Here is a 20,410-nt window from a genome sequence, read left to right as displayed (position 1 = left end):
GAATTCAAAATGTCAAATTCGTGATTGATAGATAGGGCCGAGGAATGTGGCGAAATTGTAAATCCGGCCGATAGATGCTGCTTTGAAATTCTCGGATTTCGGAGTATTCTTGTCTATCGAAGGTCCAAAGTTTTTTCGCTTTTTTTCATTTTTTCTGCAATTCACGATTGTGGTTAACTTTATAACTTATTCGTGATTTATGCTTCCCGCTTTCTCTTTTCAGTGCGAGTCGCGAGTGAGGCCAAGCTGGAGCTTCGGGCTGTCTGATACGGCAAAGAAAGGGTCAGCTCGCGAAGCCATTCGCGATTTGTTCTTCCTTTGTGTGATTTTGTGTTGGGTCTGACTCCACAAGTACATACGTTAGGGTTAGTAAAGAAAAAAAATAAGAAAAAGGATAAGAAAATTACTCGTGGCTACTCTCTTGACAGCTTTGGTGTTGCAGCTAGCCAACCAGTTACGAGTCGTACACAACCAAGTGGGTCCATCTCGAGACGAGCAAGCAACTGGTATCGGTAGCTGCGCGTCTTCGGCCTTCTTCTTTCGTTTCTCCTTCTTCCTCTTCTTTGGTGGTCGGCTTTCTCCACTGCTCGTCCGAGTCTCTCGTCATCGCTGGCACCTCCTGCATTCCCTGTGCGTCGAATCTCGTCTCATCACAGAGGCGATTTAGCATGCACGTGCAACAAGAACCTGCTCACAAGCGTGCAAAGATGGCCTCGTCCACTCTCAACATTCCCTTTGAGTCGATGCTCCCATCGCCCGCGCCGCTCCGTGTGCTCATCCTCGGCTCCGGTGGACGTGAACATGCGATTGCCAACCACTTTCTCCGTTCGCCTCGCGTAGAGCACGTCTTCTGCGCTCCCGGTAACGGCGGTACCGCCAGCCTCGGTCCTAAATGCACCAACATCGACTCGCCCAAGGCTTCCGGCGATTTCAGCCAAATCACGGCTTGGGCTGTTCAAAATGACATCAACCTCTGCTTCCCCGGTCCAGAACAGCCGCTCGTCGATGGCGTCGAGCTTGCCTTTCGCAAAGTCGGCATCCCCGTCTTCGGCCCCTCGCCCGTTGCCGCTCAGATGGAAGGCTCCAAGACCTTTGCCAAGGCTTTCATGCACAAATACAACATTCCCACCGCTGCCTTCCAGTCGTTCGATGCCACTCAGGTGCAAGAGTGTCTCGCCTACATCCAAGAGCTTGGCGGTGCCCAGCACGTCGTTCTTAAGGCGTCCGGTCTGGCTGCTGGCAAGGGTGTTCTTCTCCCGGAGTCCGACCAAGAGGCCCGTGTAGGTGTCGAGGATATTCTCGTCAACAAGGTCTTTGGCGATGCTGGCTCATCGCTCTTGATCGAGCAGAGGCTTGTCGGTCCCGAGCTCTCGGTGCTCGCTTTCTCCGACGGATACACCATCACTGCTCTCCCCGGCTGCCAGGACCACAAGCGCATCGGCGAAGGCGACACTGGCCCCAACACAGGAGGTATGGGAGCCTACACCCCCGCACCCGAAGGTCTCGTCGACGACCTCCCCGCTCGTATCCGCAAAGAGGTGCTCGTCCCCACCATCGATGGTATGCGTGCCGAAGGCTACCCCTTTGTCGGCATGCTCTTTGTCGGTCTCATGCTCACCGCCGACGGTCCCAAGGTGCTCGAATACAACGTCCGCTTCGGCGACCCCGAAACCGAGGCCGTGCTCGAATTGCTCGATGAGTCTCAGACCAGCCTTGCTGATATTGTGCTGGCCTGCGTCCAACGTCGACTCGACTCGGTTAAGCCCGTTGTACGCAACCAGCACGCCGTCAGCATCGTTCTCGCCAGCCAGGGCTACCCTGGCAAGTACCCTACCGGCGTCCCCATCACCATTGGTCCGGTTCCCCAGAACGTCACCGTCTACCACGCCGGTACCAAGATTGATGCTACTGGAACGCTTGTCACTGCTGGTGGCCGTGTCATTGCCGTCTCAGCATTTGGCAACACGCTCCAAGAGGCCGTCGAACTCGCCTACAAAGGTGTCGACGCTGTTCAGTTTGAGGGTAAGACTTTCCGTCGCGACATTGCTCACCGTGCGCTTAAGCCTGCGGCTGGCAAATCGACGGGTGTCGGTCTCACTTACGCCGCCGCTGGTGTTGACATCGATGCCGGAAACTCGCTCGTCGAGGCCATCAAGCCTCTGGCCAAGTCGACGCGTCGACCCGGTTGCGATGCCTCGCTCGGCGGCTTTGGTGGTACCTTTGACCTCAAGGCCATCGGCATGCGAGACCCAGTGCTGGTCTCTGGTACTGACGGTGTCGGAACAAAGCTTCGCGTTGCGCTCGACATGGGCAAACACGATACCGTCGGTATCGACCTGGTTGCCATGTCGGTCAATGACCTTCTCGTGCAGGGTGCAGCCCCCCTCTACTTTCTCGACTACTTTGCGTGCTCCAAGCTGAGCGTCCCTGTGGCCACTTCAGTCATCTCGGGTATTGCTGAGGGTTGCCGACAGGCCAAGTGTGGTCTCATTGGAGGCGAGACTGCCGAGATGCCAGGCATGTACGACGGTGACGACTACGACCTTGCTGGTTTTGCCGTTGGTGCCGTCGAGCGTGAGGCACTTTTGCCACTGCTCGACCAGCTCAAGGCTGGCGATGTGCTCGTAGGTCTCCATAGCTCCGGTGTCCACTCGAACGGCTTCTCGCTCGTTCGCAAGATTCTCGCCCGGTCCGGTCTTTCGCTGTCCGCGCCTTGCCCCTGGTCGGCAGAGAAGGACGGCTCTGTGCCTGCTGCCACCCTCGGCGATGCGCTCATCGCGCCCACACGAATCTACGTTGAGGCGCTTACGCCGCTGTTTGCCGAGCCACACGGCCTGCTGGCCCTGTCGCACATCACCGGTGGTGGATTCACAGAAAATATTCCGCGAATCCTCTCGCCCGGAAAGGGTGTTGAGATCGACCTTGCATCATGGCAGAGGCCCGCGCTTTTCGACTGGTTGCAAGCTACAGGCAACGTCGAGCCGGAAGAAATGGCCAGGACATTTAACAACGGCATCGGCATGGTGCTCATCGTCCAAGAGGCGCAAAAGGAGAGGATCTTGAGTCTGCTCAGCCAGGCGGGCGAGCGCCCCGTCGTCATGGGCCGTGTGATTGACGGTGAGGGTGTCCACTACATCAACTTGCAAAGCTGGTCGCTCTGAGATTTACTCGTCCTACAAGGTCGATCTTCTGTGATTTGTATGTTGTTTATTCATAGCAAAGAGAAATAAAGTTTTTATAGATACCTTTCATTCACGTCAAGCAGCTCAAGCAGCGATTGGGCGTCGGTCTCAAGCCGCATGTCGGCACTTGGCGACAGACGTCTGGTTGATAGGAAGCCGAGTGTGCTCACACACCACAATTGTATGCGGTCGTGACCGACAGAGCTGATAGGATTACATGGACCTGATTCACGGGATGTGGATGCAGATTCCGACTTAGGCGAGTACATCACGGAGGTCGAGTTTAATTCCTGGACCTTGTGTTGAGCTGAGGTGGACCTGCTTGATTATGCTGGCGGCCTTTTTGAGCTCGCCAGGTGACCGCTTTTCACGCGGCGTATATTGCTTGGTTTGACCTGTTCCCTGTACTGCCTGCTGCGAGCCGAGCGTGGGTACCTTCTGAACAATTGCATCGAGCAAGGTTGTGACGTTGTTCCTGACATCCTGCTTGCCAAAGTTGAGACGGCCAACCGCGCCTCGAATCACGCCAACCTTGTCCGAGCGCCAATCCATAGCGCCTTTGGACTCGCGAATAGCGTTGAGGATCGCCTTGCGGTCATCCGACGGTACCACGGTTCCACGACGCGGATTGGGCATCAGACCTTTGGGACCGAGTGACCTTGCAAGGCCTTTGGACACCTCGGAGAGCAGAGTGTTGGTGCAGAGAACCTTGGTAAAGCCGGCAATGCGATTGTTGAGCACCTGTGAGACGAGTTCCGAGCCACCGAGGATGATGCCCGGCTCTGACGGTGAAGAAGACGATGCTGCTTCCGATTGCACAATCTCCTTGACAGCCTCGGCAGCGTCCGAGCCTTCCTCGGCAAAGATCAGAAGGCGCTCCTGTTTCGTTCGTGGATCTTTGGGATATGCGATGCGACCTCGAAGCGCGTTGGTCTGATGAGACGATACCGACGTGACAATGTGGACTTCGAACGCATTCAGCGGTCGCTTGGCAGCTCCGCGTGCTTGAAGCTGTTCGCACGCCTGTTCGAGTGTGAGCAGAGTTTCACCTTCCTTCGGTTCCAGATTGTTGGAAGCCTTTTGCGATGACTTTCCGCCAGCACTGACAGCGGCTGTGGCAAGACCACCTTGTCTGGGTGAAAGACGCGGAGATAGCGCAGCGAAAAGCGCTTGGTTACGAGGCGATTTTCTCGCAGCACCACGAGCACGGTTCGACTTCTTCAACGCGGCCGCCGAGGTGCTGAAGCATCGAGAGCTAGAACACGGAGCAGATGCCAGCGCCCGAACCACTGTGCCGGGCATGAGGAACGACATGTTTGATCGAGAGAGAGACGAGTAGGCCTAGAACAAGGTGGTGGAGCAAGTCGATGCGAGCGATCTGCGAGAGATGCAATTCTTCAACCATGAATCCCGCCTTCTCCAGTCTAAGCTGCTTTCGCCAGCTTGTCGGCAAAGGAAGAAATTACAAGTCACGAATCGTGAATAATCACGAATGCGCCTTGACACTTTTCGACTGTTAAAAGCGACCAGCTTATGTAATCCGACGATTGTGCAAAGTCACGTGTAGGCTTCGCGTCGATTCACGATTTGTGGCCGTGTGATTCACGAATATTCGTGATTGTGGAAGGATGTGATGTGTTGGTGTTGCACGATTCGTGATTATCACCAAATTGTGAATCGTGAATGTGATGCAGGGAGACAAGAGCAGCTGTTTCGCACAACTTTGGCTCTCCCTCGGGCGGGTGCGGTAGACTTTCAACTAACACGGCAGTCTTATCACCGTGCTGGTCAACATCGTCACCATCTTGACGTGGACCGTTGCTCGTAATCTAGATCAACGGTAAAGGAGTTTCGCCATCTGAACATGTCCTTCCTCTCGGGCAACACCAAAAAGGTGTCGGTGTACGGCCGCAAAGCGGAAGTCAGGGTCGTAAACCGACAGAGCACCTTCATCTCACTCGAGAAGGATGAGAATGACCCTTTCGGCTTTTTCAAGCCACAAACGAAACCAAGGGCCACCTATGGCAGATCCAGAGCCTCCGTGCTGCCATCCACATTACGTCTGAAACATGACGAGCCGGACGACGAGACTTTCGACCACCTTTCAGCAACCAACCAAAGCTCAGCACCCCAGACTTGCGACTCTAGCTCTTCCTCTCAGCCAGCTTCCAGCTCTCCTACCGCTTCTTCACCCAGTTACATCCGCTCCTCACCTGTCAAAAAGGACAAACATAGTCGGCGGAAAAGGGATGTGCTCTCCGACAAGATCTTCAACGAAGATGACGCGGTGGCCGCCAAATCACTTGTTCATTCCAGCCCCAACAAGGCTGCTACAAAAGCCCCCGCCAAAAGTGCTGTTGACGCAACCCCTAAGCAACGTCGGAGCAAGACCAGTAAGGATGCCGTCGACGACCCTCCAACGTTCCGAAAGTCGACCGCAGTCACAGCACCCACATTCGCTGTGCCCAGTTTGCCAACCGGATCGACGTCACCAGCAACTCAGCCAGCTGGCAGAACGTCACGGCGAGCGGCTCAAGCGGCACGTATGGCCATCCAAGACTATGACTTCACCGACAGAGACATGACACCTCGTCGTCCGGTTCCCACCAAGTCGTATTTTGCTGAGAAGGCTCGACAGCTGGCCCAACTCTCGATCGAAGAGAAGGGTCAGCACTTTCAGCAGCAGAATCAATGCCCAAGTCCACGCAAGACAGCAACCAACGCAGCTCGCAAACCCCCTCGAAGGTCCACAGTCTCGAGACCACGGCACACAACTACCCGGAGATCGGCACCGTCATCTGCCATTGCTGTTTCGGACTCATCGCTATCCTCGTGCAATGGTATTTCAGACTCATCTTTTGACGCTGGAGGCACCAGCCAGTCGTCTTTCAGCCTGGTCGGCACCAGCAGTGATGACTCCTTTGTAGGGATGAGTAACAAATCGACCTCTGTGACAAAGGCCAAAGCTAGGCAGAATCAGCGCGTTACCCGCCGTATCGCTGCAACCAGTGATGACGAGGATGACGAGCCCGAAAAGCAAGCTTCAGATGACCAAGATCCTACCCTTCAACTCGCTGCTCAAGTCGCTGATCTAGACGTGTCGGGCGGTGACGAGGCGACCTCAACTGAAGACCACCTCTCTGATCTGCTCGCTTCCGTCTCTCAGACCAAGCCAAAATCCTTCGCGGACGTCGTCCAACAGTTGCGCTCAAGCTCGACCTCTACCAAAGCGACTCCTCTGTGCCGACGAGTGGAAAAGATTGGCGAAGCAAGCTATAGCGAGGTCTTCAAGATCTCCGCATCATGCCGAGCCGACGAGGATGGTCAAGAGGCAGTTGTGCTCAAGATCATTCCCATCTCAGCGCCGACTTGCGCTCAAACTAGCAGCAACGTCAAAAATGACGAGTTGCCATCCACTTCATCCGCTGCCGACGTTGAACGAGAGATCCGCCTAATGCAGCTCGTTGGACGCGAGTTGCGTGCCTCGGACTCGTTTGTCTCGCTTCGTGCGGCGCATGTCGTGCGAGGGGCGTATCCAGCCGCTCTGCTGCAAGCTTGGGACCGATGGGACGCCAAACGCCGTGCAAAGACTGGTGAAGGCGCAGAAAACGTTCGACCTCACGTTCTGGGTCGTCAACAAGTTTATGCTGTGCTTGTCATGACCGACGGCGGAACGGATCTGGAGAGTCTCAGGATCAAGTCTTGGCTGCAAGCAGCTTCGATTTTTTGGCAGGTCGTCGGCGGGCTGGGCACAATGGAGGCGAAGTACGAGTTTGAGCACCGCGATTTGCATTGGGGCAACATCCTCGTTCAGGCTGTTGTGCAGGATGCATGCGCCGAGACTCGCGTCGAGGACAAGGTATCAAGTTGGCTACTCAACCCGAGCGTTTCTGGAGTAAAGGCTACGGTGATCGACTTTACCCTCTCGCGTGCTTGCACGACGTCGGGTGCCACCAACACCAAAAGCAGGTCTAAGAAGACCGAGGTGTTGTACTACCCCTTCGACGACGAGTCGCTCTTTCAAGGTTCGGGTGATACGCAATTCGAAGTCTATCGCGAGATGCGAATCGCCACGCAGGGCTCGTGGCAAGCCTACTGCCCCACGACTAACGTGCTCTGGCTGCGATACCTTGCGCATAAACTCGTCCATGTCAAGTGCAAATCGCACAAGATACCCAAAGCATCGAACGATCTCGACGCGCAGCGTGAACTGCGAGCGTACACGGTACTGCAAAATGCAGTGACTGAGTTGGACGATGCAGTGCAGAAGCTGCTGAAGCGTGCGACTGGATCAAGGAGGTTAGCGACGGGAGCAAGCAGGTCGCTTCATCCCAGGACGGCTAGGTCTGCTCTTCCGTCATCAGCGGCAGGTGGAGCCAGGAAAGGAAGGGCAACCATGGCGGTGACCCCGCCGTTGAATGCGTTGGATGAAGAAACGACTCTGGAATCCGCGGCTCAACTCAAGGCATACTTGGATTAAGCAAGCATGTTTGCCCTCATCGGCGGTGCTATAAATACATACCCACATCGTCACATGAGGATTGCATATGCAAGCCAAACCCATGCTTCTCATAGAGCGAAATCATCTTGCCAAGATGCGAATGGTACTCATGACTGCGTTGAGGATGAGAAAGCCTTCGTAATTCACCATTCGCAATTCCCGATTTTTGGTCCGTGATTTTCAACGTTTTTCAGGCTCGTGCTTTTTCACGATTAATCGTGAATACATCTCCAATCGTGAATCGTGAATATTCGCAGGTTCGCTAAAATCGTGAATGTGATTGACATTCGTGATCCATTTGGCGGCTAACGGAGTGATCACATACGCCGGTTTCCGGATTCACGATGCGATGATTCGTGATTGAGGAATTGTCTAGTTTGATGCTTTGGAGCAATTCGAGCATCGTTGCACGCACCATCTGTTGCAGAGCTACATTCGGCGTTGCTCTCGTCCGCGTCTGGACACTGGCTTTGACATATCGGACCCTTCCACCTCACGCATCATGTCGCAACCCGAAGGCGCGTGGCCATATGCAGTCACGTATCAAACTCGCTGGTTGGACAACGACCAGTACGGGCACCTGAACAACTCGTCTTACTACCTGATTGCTGATAGCATCATCAATGCGTACCTGATCAGTGCGTGTGGGCTCGAGCCATACATTCATGCATCGTCATCTGCACACCGTGCGCCGTCGTCCGACTCGGAAAAGCCTCGAGCACACATTGTAGGCCTCGTCATCACCAACTCTTGCCGTTACTTTGCTTCTTGCTCGTTTCCCTCTCCCCTCACTGTGGCACTCAGGGTCGTCAAGCTAGGCAACTCCTCAGTGACATATCAGGTATCGATCCGCGAACAAAACGCAACACAGACAGCCGCACTCATCACTTCCACCCACGTCTTTGTCGATCGTCATACCAGAACGCCCGTTACCATCCCAAAATCGTTCAGAGTCCCTCTGTCCACGTTGTTCGTCGACACAGAAGAGCCACGCTCAAAACTCTAGTTCCCGAATCGCTCAACGCTTCACTGTGCTTCTCACCGTGTGCGCCACACATACTTGCCTCCACTCCATACCGAGCTCGACGAAACCACGAGCCACATCTTCATCATCGATATACGCAACGACGTAAAACACAATCCACTACAAATGCAAGAGTATCATGTGATTACAGACCCTGTGCAGCAATCCACTTGTAAATCTCTTTGGCGACCATGGGCTGACTGTAGTGGGCAGTGATGCGGTGGCCGGTATCTTCGGCAATGTAGCTGGTAGAGTTCTTTGCGTGCGGGTAGAGCATCTTGACGCCACTGGGGATGTCGGTACCGTTTGGACCGGCCCAGCAATTGCTCGAACAGAAGACAAAGTCTTTGGCGCCGTTGACTACCTGCACAGGACCGCTGAAGCTAGACGGGCCACCGACAGCGCCAACGGTGAACAGTGATCCCACGGTTACAGCCTGCTCAGTACTGCGAGCGAGGTCGAATGATGCCTCCGAGTAGTAAGGAGCGTACAAGAAGCCGAGCATGTCCCAAGCGTTGCTCCCGGTGGCGAGCCAGATGTCCGACTTGTTACCGAGGCGGTCCGGGAAGATTCTATTTGCGATGGAATAAGAGGCGGCGTGAAGGTAGCCGGGGAGGTTAGTAGAGTTGGTTGTGTAACCGGTTAGCACGACGGCATCGAGCAGCCCCGTGGTCATCATCGACACAGCCTGCGTCTGGACGGAGCGGTGCGAGTGTCCGATTCCGACAATCCTGTTGTGCCTCTTTCCGCCGACGCGGGTTGTGTTGCTCAACTGTTTCAGCACACCTTGGTAGATGGCTACCTCGGTCTGCGCACGAACGACATCGAATCCTCCCGTTCGGGGCGTCTCACTTGCACCGGTTCCCAGCCTGTCCTACCTCAAGGTGCTGTATCCATAACTAGCAGCATGCCTGACCACACTGTACTCTTTCGACAACGTGTAGTCCCAGTAGCTCGAATCGAAGCCGATGCCGTGCACCAAGGTCCACAGCGCGCTGTTGTTCCTAGCACCTCGCATCGGCGTACAGTAGTAAGCGTTTGATCGAGAAAGTGCGGTTCAACTTGAACCAAGCGTCCCTACTCGGGCCATGCTCGGTGGTCCAGTTGGCCTGAGCCTCGGTGAAATCCAAAGCCGAGTAATATAGGACTGGTTCGAGTAACTGTTATCGACATTGGTAAAGTTGGCTAGTTGCACGTTGACAGGGATCGTTAGCTTGACGTTTTCACAATGCGCATTGTCGAGACCAAGAGGTCCAGCGTCTTTGGAAATAGAGGTAGCTGAGGCATTATCGCTGTTGTCACTTTTGCGGTCCGTCTGGCGTGAGCTCAGCCGGACTGAAGCGCCATACACGACATTGACGAGCAGCAGAAGGGCGAGCAGATTCTGAAAGATGAGCATTGTGCGATGTTGGGCTATCTGTATCACTTATTAAGCTTGCTGCCTTACAGGTGGTGCTTACATACCGAGCCTAGCAGTCCTTTATGACCAGACGACTGATCCTTGATCCTTCGGCTGGTACACAGTTACATCACTTGGAACGCGTTGATCAGCTTACTGCACTGAACTGCTCGTCACCACCCTTGACGCCATACTCTTAGCGAGCGATTGTCCTCAAAATTTCAAAGATCTCACCGCATACTTAACGCTCATCTGAACGGCCATCCACTTGTTAGCCCATTGTCCTTGGCTGAAATCAATCGATGCGGCTTGGACCGTTGTCGCATAGACACTTTGCTCTGCACAGAGCGGCACGTTTCTGTTCGCTTGTGCTATGCACGGCGGTCAAGTAAGCGCCTTTCTTAGGGCATGGCATGGAAGCATCAAGTGAAAAAGGGTTAGCCGAGATGCATCCAAGGTCTTTGACGGCGAATCGGCGTTACACAAGCCTGTTGTAGAAGCATGCTTTGGGCCTCGGTGTGCGATTTCGCAAGTTGCTAGGTGTCTGAGATGCGAGCGCGGCTTGCCGTTTGTAGACGCCATTTCGAGGCTTGGCTCCAAACATCGAGGGCGCGAGACGACGGAAGCGAGCGTGCTCGTTGGTGGTCGGCTCGCAAACACGAGAGCGACGGCTTCGTGCAGCGCCAACTGCCAAACACGGATCCACGCTGTGTTCTTGTGTTGCGTGATGCATAGCAAACGCTGCTGCGCTTCAGCTTGCGCTCTCACAGCGGCAGAGATCGAAACGCCGACGTAAGCTGAGCATCCCAACATTGGCCCGAACAGTGACGCTAGCGTCAGAACCACGCTTGTCTAATCGTACCCACAACCGCGCGCCCCCAGAATACGCGTAGAGTCTGTACGCAGTGTGTAGAGCATTCCATGCCGACGACGCTCGTCGCTTTCTAGATCGCATGATCAACGCACATTTTCGAGAGCACAAGCAACGCCGGAGATCCATCCTCATTGGTCAATATGCATAAGTGTGCTATTGCATTCAACCAACGACAAAGGGAAAGCAGGAAACCCAATTCTGCATCACCGCTACAGCTGGCCAACGATCTCTTCGACTTGGGCTCGATCGCGCGGTGCGTGCTTGCTGCTGTTGATCGAAGCGGCACGATTGCGCGTCGCTCTGGTGCTCTTGCGGCTACCGATCGAAGGAGGGCCACCGGATCTGGTCTCGGGCTGCCCGTTTGTGCTCGAGTCTACTTGAGCTGCGTCGACTGTCACCGAAGCGTCGGCGTTGATCGCGGCGCGTGATGCTGGCGCGTGTGCGCTTTCCGATGGCGCATGCGTAGAGACCGAATTCTTCCTGGTCGAGTTACGTCTCTTCTTGCCTGGCTTGCGACTTTGTTTCTTACCCAACCTACGACGGATCACGTGCTCATTACCATTGTCGTCGATCTCAACTACTTCCTCGTATCCGTAGCCATCGTCGTCATCGTCTTGCTCAGCATCGCTCAGCTCGCCCTTGCGACCAGAAGCGGGAGCTGTACCCTCGCGTTTCTTGACAGTTGCATCAACTGATGCTGCAGCAGCTGCAGTGAGCGACTCAATGTCTTGCAGATCAGCCCTGATCTCGGGCGGTGGTCCTGACAGATCAACACCGATTGCTTGTGCATACGCCTCGAGATTGACTGGCATCGAACTTCTAAGCGCCTCATCGATCAGCTTCCCATTGCTCTTCTCTTCCACGTTGAATTTTTTCTTGATCATGACCCTGTCCCGACCAGGGAAGAGACGTGCGATCATCTCGAAGTCCGTTCCCCACTGCTGCAGACAGTGGTAGAACTTGGCCGTCTCGTCGGCGGACCACTTTCTGTTCCTGCCAAGCTTGCGTGAGTAGGTCGAGGCATTGACGAAACGATCACCTTCTCGCTCGTCGACCACCTCCATGTTATCACGGTCGTCTTCACCGTTGCCGTAGTTGGCGAAAAGCGAAGTTTCGTCAAGCACAATCTTGCCGTCGACAATACGCGTTTGAACCGCGAAACGGTTCTCGCGGAACGAGACCTCTGTAGCAGCGACCGACGCTTCTCGTTTGTTGCGTGCACGACGACTGTTGGAAGTACCTTCTCCATCCGTGGTGCCATCAGCGTCGGTCTCACCATCGTCGTCGTCGTTGTCATCGCCCGTCTGGTCCGCAACAATCTCTTCTTCGCCCTCAAGTGACTCTTGCTGACCAGTGGCGATTGGCATTCCGTTTGCTGTGCGAATAATGTTTGCAGCTGGTGCAGGCGAAGGCGAAGCATGAAGCATTTTTTCTCCCAACACGTGCTCGCCCAGCGCTGCCGACTTTGCCGCTGCACGCCTATCGTGTACGAGCCTGGTGTAGACGCGCTCGGCTTCGAATGTGCGTGGACCTGCACGACCTTTCTTGAAATCTGCTGCGCTGATGTCGGCCATTGTGACGTTGGAGGGATCGATGCGACTAGCTGTGAGCTGTTCGCCTTCATGGAAAACCTGCTTGCGATACCCTTCCTCATCATCCGATACGGTATGTGGCTTGCGAGAACAAGTGGTGCGACGCTTCTTGCGACGAATGCGCTCGCCGTCATCACCGAGCTCTGAGGTGGTCTCCATATCGCTCTCATCCTCTGGGCCGAGCGTGACGCCTTGTGGATGTGCGAGCTTCCATGTCTCCAGAGCCGAATCATACTGCTGGCGCAGCAGGGATGCCTCGGTCTCCCATTTGGTCCTTTGTGCAGGTGCAAGCTGACGCCATTCGGCAGCCATCTCAGCCGTGAGCTCTGTGAGGGGTGCATTTGGATTTTGAGCTTGTCTTTGTGGACGCACAGAGTTGACAAAAAGCAAGTAGGCCGAGAGGGGCCGCTTGGGCTTACCAGTAGACAGCTCTTTACGTTTCAGGCGGCGTTTGTGCAGACGTGCAGCTGCTTCCATCCTACGTTGAGCGATACGGGCAGCTTTCTCAGTTTCCGTCTCCGGAGCGTTGGCCTGAGTAGTTTGCGGACTGGATTTGAGGGTATGGGGGATTTCAAGGCTATCTGCTTGTTGGTCTGTCACAAGAACTTCTCGCCCCTTGCCCTTTCTAGATGATTGGGTTGAGCTAGCGTTAACATTCCGCTCGACCAGAGGTGCAGGTGGTGCAGTTGAGCTGGTGCCAGCTCTGCGTTGCGGGCGTGAGGCCGGTGTGGCCTCTTCTTGAGAAGCACTTTGCTTAACTACAGCCGTAGTGTCGGATGGAGCTGTGCTAGCGCCTTTGGATCTTGTCAATCGGAGCGGTACTTGTACGGGATCAGGCTGAGAAGCCTTGTCGATTGAGACGTCAGTTTGAATCGGAACACGTTCTGCGTCGACATGTGAGGAGCTAGCGTCCGAGTTTCTAGCACCAGAAGAGGCACCGATGCTAGGAGGAACGCGGACATGGAGAGGCACAGACTCGTCATCAGCCATGGGGACGTCAGCACCACTTCCAGCATGTACAGGCTGGGTTGCGGAGGCAGACGTCGAGGCGGTTGGTTGCGCATGATGAGGTGCCGGAGTAAGCGAGTTTCTCGAACCCGGACGAGGTTTGGAGATGGAAGGTTTGCGGAAGATTGGCTTTGGCTTGATGGAGCTGGATGAGGGCTGTACTGCGGTGATGCTTGTGCGAGCGGTCGTGGCGGTGCCTGGCTGGGAGATGATGGAAGGCGCTACGTTGAACGCATAGCTCTGAGATGTGCTCGTAGCAGCTGTATCGGCAGCAGCTGAAGCTTTGCTACGAACGGATGGCGGACGCGACTGCCGATCTGTCCCAACCGCAACTAGCGATGGCGATGGTGGCGGTGCTGTCGATGTGTTTGGAGTCTGTTTTTGTGACTGTGCAGATGTCTGCTGCGAAGCTGTTGTCGCTGGTACGCTGGCCGGCGTCGCTCTTGCGGTCGACTTTCTAGGAACGATGGATGGCTTAAACCGAGCTCCTCCCTTTTCGATACGCGACGACATGGTGAAACGCGCCTAAGGAGACGTACAGTCCTTTGCCGAGGGATCGAGGGCGGACGAGCGTGCTCAAAATGTCAGAGTTACGCCTTGCAGCAAGGTTCAGGAATGGCAAGTGCGAGCCCAAGTGAAGTGAAGGGAAGGATGCGTGATGGCTCGTACGGATGGATGATGACGGAGCTCAAGACAAAGCTTCACGGATGTGTGGTTCACAGTTACCAATTTCAAAGATGGCGCGTTTCAGGGTTCGATACGTGATTCGTGATTTCAGCTTGCATTTGGACTTTTTTTTTGGAGGGGCTTCTCACATACGTGATACAGTCACGAGCGCTTTCTGACGCCAACTCAGAACCGACTTCCGAGCAGAGAGGCGTGTCAGTTCGGGTTTCGGCGCGCTTTGGCTTATTCAAGTGACGAGAGTGAGTGACTTCTTCACACAACTCAACCCCATCCTCATCATTCGCTTCACATCATTGCCTGTACACAATTGCAACAGCGCAAGTTGAGGCGATAGACATGTCAAATTCGCTGGCACCTCAACCCTTTGGCGCTGGCTTGGTGCCACCAAGCATGCACTCGGTACCACCACCACCATCACCAATTGGGGTGCCCATGGATCAGAGTAGCGAATCAGACGATCCTCCACCGCTGCCTTCGGATGCCGGTCAGACGCTCTATGTCCAGAATCTCAACGAGAAGGTCAAGCTTGAGACAATGAAAGCAACGCTCACCAACCTCTTTTCCAACTATGCCACCGTTCTTTCGGTAACGGCGCATACAAATCTTCGAATGCGCGGCCAAGCGTTTGTCTCGCTCGATGACGTTCACGCAGCAGACAAGGCTCGACGAGAAGCGCATCTTTTTCCGCTGTACGGTAAAGCGATGAAAATCAGTTTTGCCAAGTCCAAATCAGATGCCGTGGTGCTGCAGAAGCTTAAGGACGAGGGAGGCCACGAGTCAGAAATGTTTAAACAGCACAAAGAGCAAAGGCTGCAACACAAGAAGAAGGCGAGACGAGACAATGTCTTGAGGAGGAAGGAACTGGAGAAGAAGATCAGAGCCAAAAAAGCTGCGACCGGAGAGATCTCGCAGCCCGAGAAAGCGGCTCCCAAGAGGACGCAACAACAGATGCCCGACGAATATCTCCCGCCCAACAAGATGCTCTTTTTGCAAAACATCCCCGAAGGAGTCGGCAAAGGCGAGCTCGAGAGCTTGTTCTCAGCGTATGTAGCCTCTTTGGAATGTCGACTCATGTGTTGCTCAAGCTTGACTGACGCCTTTTGGCTTGCTTTTGTTGCTACGTGCCTTGTTGCAACAGATACCCAGGCTATGTCGATGTCCAAACCATCCCTGGCAAGGCCGAAATTGCTTTCGTCGAGTTTGCAGATATCCCATCCAGCGCTACAGCTCGTGGCGCCCTCAATGGCTACAATTTCGGAGCAGGTGACAAGCTCAAGGCAAGTGATACGTTGTTTTGGCATGGTCTCGCACGCTGTTGTGCTTCGTTACTGACCTGCTCTTCAATGATGAGTGTCTCATCTTCTTCTCCCCTTTAGATCACCTTTGCGAGAGCATGATCGGTGCAAGAAGCTTCTACTGCCACCACAGCCATACGATCGATCCGCATTGGCACGGCGCGGATGCGTGTATTTCTACTCTGGCACTAGCTGGGCTTCACCATCAATCCATTCATGTACTCAATTCATTCGTGTACTAGTACGACATCATTGCTTGCGCCAATTCACATTTGCATACTCCATCTTGTCACCACCCAGTGTACCGTCTTGGCTCTCTTGTGCTTACCAGTTACCAACACGGATCAAGTGTTGGCGTGGAACATCGTGAACGGCGACAGAGGCATCGCCAACTTTCAAGCCGAAATGTGGCACATGATATCCGTTGTTTACTACACTCAGACTCTGAAAGGGGGCCCATGGAGCTGCAAGAACGCGTTTTGATCCAACACCGTTCTGACATTCACGATTCACGATCCACGCGTAAAGATTTGCAATTTGCAATCTTGAAACCTCATTCCCCTCCACACCACCACCACCATCAACCATAACTGCTGCTTCTTCTTCTTCTTCTTTTTCTCTCCGCCTTGCAACAATCATGTCGAGATTTGGAGGTCGGTTCGTACCCAACATTGAGCAAGAGGTACGCCGACAGGCGACTGAGCCTATTGTCAAGTGGCGTCAAGAACGAGTCGTACCTACAGGCACAGCCCTGGATGTCGCATCTTCTGCCTCGGGCTCAGCCGGCGTTGGCATCAAGATCCTTAAATGGGTTCGTGTTCCAGACGAATTCGTAACTTTCCCAGAGGAGCAGGACGTTCTGGCGGAGGATCGAGTAGAAGATGATGCAGCGATTGTAGAAGCACCTGTTCAGAGCATTCACAACGCGCCGGCTGTAGCAACGCCTGCCGGCGGTGGATCTCTGTCGAGTGCAGGCGGTGGTTTGGGCACTATTGCTCCAAGAGAACCACCATCGACACCTGCTCCCGCACTAGCACCAGTAACAGCAGCCAGCAATGTCGCTCCGGCTTCTGCTATTCCGGCTCATGTCACACAATCTACCATCTCAGAACCAACATCAGGCGTCAACACTACCGGGGAAAATACTCCCAGCGACTCTCTTGCCCACACACCTGCCGCCTCCGCACCGGAAATGGCTTCTCAGACCGTACCTCTCAGTCAAGCGCCGTCGTCCCAAGGCGAACCAGCCACTGCGACGGCTACAGGCTCAAACACACCTCAGATTCAACCGCAGGTCGAATCGCAGTTGCACGACAAACCAGTGCTTGGCCAAGAAACGGACAATGCTACCTTGGCAGTGCTGGCAGCTGGGGCAGAAGCCGAACAGCAACCAGCAGCGGAGGAAGAGAAGCTCTTGTTGACGAATCCAAACGCTGCCGCTACCGCTACTGCTACCACGTTCGAAGACGAGCATCCAGTCGCAGCCGCGCCAGCGGGAGCCGACGTTGAGATGAAAGATGCTTGAAACGGCTCATCTCCTCCTTTGCCCTTCCACCAACGCACACATTTGTTGCTTGTGATACATGGTTGTATTATATTGTCCTATAAGTTCGTGCAAGGTTCACACCGGCCACAATTTGTTCTAGCAAGTAGTCTCAACTGTGATGAGAGTTGCTAGCATCGTAGCATGTACATCCACCACCCGCTCATCGCCTTCGAACGTCCAGTCCGGATGCATCTGCCATCCGTTGACACAATCGTACTCCTTCTTGATCTGGCTGAAGTCGCGTTCGAATCTTGGCTTTTTCTTGAGGCCGGAAAGGGTTTCATTGAGACCTAGGCATCCAAATTCGTTTGAGCCTGCTACAAGCAGCTGTCCTTGTGTGGTGATGCCGAATGAGCGGCCGTTGGAAGCGTTGATGGACACGATAGAGACGTCGCTGTCATTGCCAGACCGAGGGAGGGGGACGAGCGTTGGCTCGTAGACAATGTTGTTTTCCCATATCCCATTCTCGTCAGAACCGAAGGGCAGGAGAGCCGAGTCTTCATTCCAGCCCCATCCATAGAGGTCGCCGTCGCAAGTGAGGACCAACGTGTGTCGAGAGCCTGCGCAGGCATCCGCAATGCCACTAGGAAACCCTTCGTGGGTTGAAAAGTGCGTCACTGGCATAAGATACGCTATGTCAGTCGGCGAAGTCGATGCTGCTTCAGAGGTCGCAACAAGCAAGCCCACAACAATGGTATGGTCAAACGGCTTGATCGGAACAGCACCAAATCGAGCGTCGCCAAAGATCCATATTGGCGAGAGATGTGCCTCTTTGTTGCTGCGAGAGAGCAGCACAAAGTGCGCATTTCCCGCAGAGACCTTGTCAAACCGAGGTAGCTTTGCAACCGAAGTTGCTTGTACAGGGCTTACTAGGCCGTCATTCGAGTACACGTGAGCTTGGAATCTCGCCTCTTGTCTGAGCTTGACCGCAGCCTCGTCTGTTTGAGTTGCAGCTTTCAAGTCGGCAACCGAGCCAAACAGATATACGTGTGCTTCTAGGTCCACTGCCATGCATCGACCCCTCCCATCAACAGCTGCGGTTTTCCACCTGCTCCCCTCTATCGTGCAAAAAGCTTGTTCTCGCTCACTTTCCTCAGCGTAGTCTAGAAAACACGCTTTTCCGCCTTCCACATCCAGTACCGCTTCGAAGATATCCTTGCCCACAAAGACAAGCGTGTCGGTTTTCGGACGGTCTTGGAGCAAGCATTGACAGACGTGTTCGATGAGATGCGGTGATTCACCATGAGCCCTGAGTTCGCCACTTGGACTGCGAAAGACGGTTTGATACGAGCACGTCGCTATAATGCATGCTGCGGCGTCAAGCGTCCGACGTGGCCGGGTGTCGCCATCATAATCGTGTGGACAAGTAGGAAGCTGAGCAAACAGATTGCTACCCCACGCGAGTACTTGAGGTCTTGTGTTGACTTTGTCATCCGTCATGGCTGTCAACGCAACATATTTGCTGCTGTCAAGGTGGCACGATGGTGAGCAGCAAGGGTTGGTGTGGAGGCGTCTGAGATATTCGGCCGGCAGACGCACAGTGCAACAGTCACCAAGTGCTGCTGAGAAGCGACGCGAAGAAAATCGTGAATGTGAGTGCCTGAAGGACTCGCTTTGCGCAACTATTTGGATCCTCAACATCATCCACGATCTCGCATCCACATTTGTCGCATCAAGCCCAAGGCGCGCTTTGCACGAAATGCATCCAGCCATAGTCATTTTCCTCTCGGTCGTGGTCGTACAGACCATTGCGCTGATGGGCAAGCAAAGGCTGCAGGACATCGTAAGTTGACGAATCTCTCGTCTCTACACGTTGGATTGTAGTGTATAGAATGCTTGGTTGACATAACGACTTGTTCATCTCATCACGTTGTGGTTGGTCTCACAGCTGTGGCTGCTGTACACAGCTGTGTTTCACCGCTCTACCCTCTCTCAGCAACGCAAGCTGCGTCGCGAAATCTTGACTACCAAACAGCAGCTCTCGGCCACATCGTCTCAAGATCAATTCGCCAAATGGGCAAAACTGCGTCGATCCGTCGACAAGCAACTTGGCACTCTCGAGACGATCAACTCGACTCTTGCCAGCTCGCGCTCGCGCTTCAACATGGTGGTCTCCGGCCTCGTTTTCATCGTAACTACAGTGATGCCGTTTGTGGTCACAAGTTGGTACAGCAAGACCGCCATCTTTTGGTTGCCGCCAGGACAGCATAGTTGGTTTGGTCCTGCGGGCTGGTTCTTGGCACTTCCAAGGGCGCCCAAAGGTGCTGTAAGCAGTACCGTCTGGCAGATGGTCTGTTCAAGAACGTTGATTGCTATCGGGGGCGCGTTGACGAGTCTGATCCCGGGAACCAAGCACGAAATCGTCGTCCCAGTGGGCGACGCCAAGATCGACGAGATCCACGAGGACAAGGAAAAGCCGGCAGAACAACGCTCGACAACCACAGCACCGACAGCAGAGAGAGAGAACACACAAGCGAGGAAAAGGACCAATGCCAAAGCTGCCACCGTATCGGAGAAGCACGAACTCTGACGCTCCAAAACCACCACTCATTCAGTTTGCTCCAAGACTCGGATCACACAACATTCATGATTCCCACGCGATCAACATAGACCTTACCGCGCTCAATGTCCAAGGTGAACGAGTACAAATACAATTTGCAAGGTGAGCTCAATGATGATGTGCGCCTCCAAAACTAGCCAACACGCTCTGGAGCAATCTCGGAGTGCAAGCGCCAGCGATCAACAGTGCTATCCTCAGCCACTTGCCCAAGATCTGGGTCTCGCCTGCCGCGTCTGCGCTGCCGACGAGTGACGGAAGCGTATCCGCTTCGGCTCCGGCAAGTTCCAACACGGCGTGGAAAGCGACAAAGAGGAAAGTGCCGCCCGAAAATGCGAGCGCTGTGCCGATGCTTTTGCCGTCGATGCCACCCTGTGCGTCTGCTGCGGCTCGGTGCACGGTTGTGTTGGCCGAGTCAAAGAACATAGCGAGCAGACCGTAGGTGACCAGCGCGCCTAGAGGCGAGGCAAAGGCAAAGATAGCGACGGCCTTGCGAATCGAAGTGCGTGACAGGCGCTGTGACATGAGCATGGCACACAGACCAAACGCAGCTGGAGCCTTGTGCACCATGATGGCGATAAAGACGACCATGGTGAGCGTCTCATCGCCCGACTGAGCTGAGGCGCCCATAGCGATGCCATCCGCTGCAGCGTGGATCAGAAGACCGACGATGGTCGTCAAAGCCTGACCGAAACTCGAATGGTCTGTATGCGACGACGACATGGATCTGCTGCGTTTGAGAATC

General features: G+C 54.5%; 13 protein-coding genes across 13 annotated transcripts in view; 6 read left to right on the top strand and 7 right to left on the bottom strand.

Annotated features, from left to right (window-relative positions):
* Positions 1-668: 668 nt before the first annotated feature.
* Positions 669-3,161, top strand: UMAG_00812 (putative bifunctional purine biosynthetic protein ade1; the record flags this gene model as incomplete). Its single annotated transcript, XM_011388277.1, has 1 exon — positions 669-3,161. One exon carries the CDS (start codon positions 669-671, stop codon positions 3,159-3,161), a length of 2,493 nt encoding a protein of 830 aa, XP_011386579.1.
* Positions 3,162-3,437: 276 nt separating this feature from the next.
* UMAG_00811 (mitochondrial 54S ribosomal protein uL1m) lies at positions 3,438-4,496 on the bottom strand (the record flags this gene model as incomplete). Its single annotated transcript, XM_011388276.1, has 1 exon — positions 3,438-4,496. One exon carries the CDS (start codon positions 4,494-4,496, stop codon positions 3,438-3,440), a length of 1,059 nt encoding a protein of 352 aa, XP_011386578.1.
* Positions 4,497-5,046: 550 nt separating this feature from the next.
* On the top strand, positions 5,047-7,662 carry UMAG_00810 (uncharacterized protein; the record flags this gene model as incomplete). Its single annotated transcript, XM_011388275.1, has 1 exon — positions 5,047-7,662. One exon carries the CDS (start codon positions 5,047-5,049, stop codon positions 7,660-7,662), a length of 2,616 nt encoding a protein of 871 aa, XP_011386577.1.
* A 523-nt stretch (positions 7,663-8,185) lies between these two features.
* On the top strand, positions 8,186-8,689 carry UMAG_11630 (uncharacterized protein; the record flags this gene model as incomplete). Its single annotated transcript, XM_011388501.1, has 1 exon — positions 8,186-8,689. The coding sequence occupies one exon, from the start codon at positions 8,186-8,188 to the stop codon at positions 8,687-8,689; it is 504 nt and encodes a 167-aa protein (XP_011386803.1).
* Positions 8,690-8,852: 163 nt separating this feature from the next.
* On the bottom strand, positions 8,853-9,386 carry UMAG_11629 (uncharacterized protein; the record flags this gene model as incomplete). The annotated part of the gene is made up of 1 exon (XM_011388500.1): positions 8,853-9,386. The coding sequence occupies one exon, from the start codon at positions 9,384-9,386 to the stop codon at positions 8,853-8,855; it is 534 nt and encodes a 177-aa protein (XP_011386802.1).
* A 378-nt stretch (positions 9,387-9,764) lies between these two features.
* Positions 9,765-10,106, bottom strand: UMAG_11628 (uncharacterized protein; the record flags this gene model as incomplete). The annotated part of the gene is made up of 1 exon (XM_011388499.1): positions 9,765-10,106. One exon carries the CDS (start codon positions 10,104-10,106, stop codon positions 9,765-9,767), a length of 342 nt encoding a protein of 113 aa, XP_011386801.1.
* A 384-nt stretch (positions 10,107-10,490) lies between these two features.
* On the bottom strand, positions 10,491-10,919 carry UMAG_12112 (uncharacterized protein; the record flags this gene model as incomplete). The annotated part of the gene is made up of 1 exon (XM_011388536.1): positions 10,491-10,919. One exon carries the CDS (start codon positions 10,917-10,919, stop codon positions 10,491-10,493), a length of 429 nt encoding a protein of 142 aa, XP_011386838.1.
* Positions 10,920-11,189: 270 nt separating this feature from the next.
* UMAG_00808 (uncharacterized protein) lies at positions 11,190-14,093 on the bottom strand (the record flags this gene model as incomplete). The annotated part of the gene is made up of 1 exon (XM_011388274.1): positions 11,190-14,093. The coding sequence occupies one exon, from the start codon at positions 14,091-14,093 to the stop codon at positions 11,190-11,192; it is 2,904 nt and encodes a 967-aa protein (XP_011386576.1).
* A 510-nt stretch (positions 14,094-14,603) lies between these two features.
* On the top strand, positions 14,604-15,664 carry UMAG_12111 (uncharacterized protein; the record flags this gene model as incomplete). The annotated part of the gene is made up of 3 exons (XM_011388535.1): positions 14,604-15,310; positions 15,406-15,544; positions 15,644-15,664. The coding sequence occupies 3 exons, from the start codon at positions 14,604-14,606 to the stop codon at positions 15,662-15,664; spliced, it is 867 nt and encodes a 288-aa protein (XP_011386837.1).
* A 535-nt stretch (positions 15,665-16,199) lies between these two features.
* Positions 16,200-17,087, top strand: UMAG_00806 (uncharacterized protein; the record flags this gene model as incomplete). Its single annotated transcript, XM_011388273.1, has 1 exon — positions 16,200-17,087. One exon carries the CDS (start codon positions 16,200-16,202, stop codon positions 17,085-17,087), a length of 888 nt encoding a protein of 295 aa, XP_011386575.1.
* Positions 17,088-17,204: 117 nt separating this feature from the next.
* UMAG_00805 (uncharacterized protein) lies at positions 17,205-18,548 on the bottom strand (the record flags this gene model as incomplete). Its single annotated transcript, XM_011388272.1, has 1 exon — positions 17,205-18,548. The coding sequence occupies one exon, from the start codon at positions 18,546-18,548 to the stop codon at positions 17,205-17,207; it is 1,344 nt and encodes a 447-aa protein (XP_011386574.1).
* A 259-nt stretch (positions 18,549-18,807) lies between these two features.
* Positions 18,808-19,638, top strand: UMAG_11627 (uncharacterized protein; the record flags this gene model as incomplete). Its single annotated transcript, XM_011388498.1, has 2 exons — positions 18,808-18,891; positions 18,997-19,638. 2 exons carry the CDS (start codon positions 18,808-18,810, stop codon positions 19,636-19,638), a joined length of 726 nt encoding a protein of 241 aa, XP_011386800.1.
* Positions 19,639-19,776: 138 nt separating this feature from the next.
* Positions 19,777-20,410, bottom strand: part of UMAG_15030 (uncharacterized protein) — a gene marked incomplete at both ends in the record, with an annotated part of 1,583 nt that continues 949 nt past the window's right edge. The window contains one exon of the mRNA XM_011388556.1: positions 19,777-20,409. Within this exon, the coding sequence (XP_011386858.1) occupies positions 19,777-20,409 (633 nt within the window). The remainder of the gene's footprint in view (position 20,410) is intronic.

Source organism: Mycosarcoma maydis, chromosome 1, assembly GCF_000328475.2.
Source record: "Mycosarcoma maydis chromosome 1, whole genome shotgun sequence".
In the NCBI taxonomy this organism is placed as follows: Eukaryota; Fungi; Basidiomycota; class Ustilaginomycetes; order Ustilaginales; genus Mycosarcoma; species Mycosarcoma maydis.
This window is presented reverse-complemented; position numbering and strand designations above follow the sequence as displayed.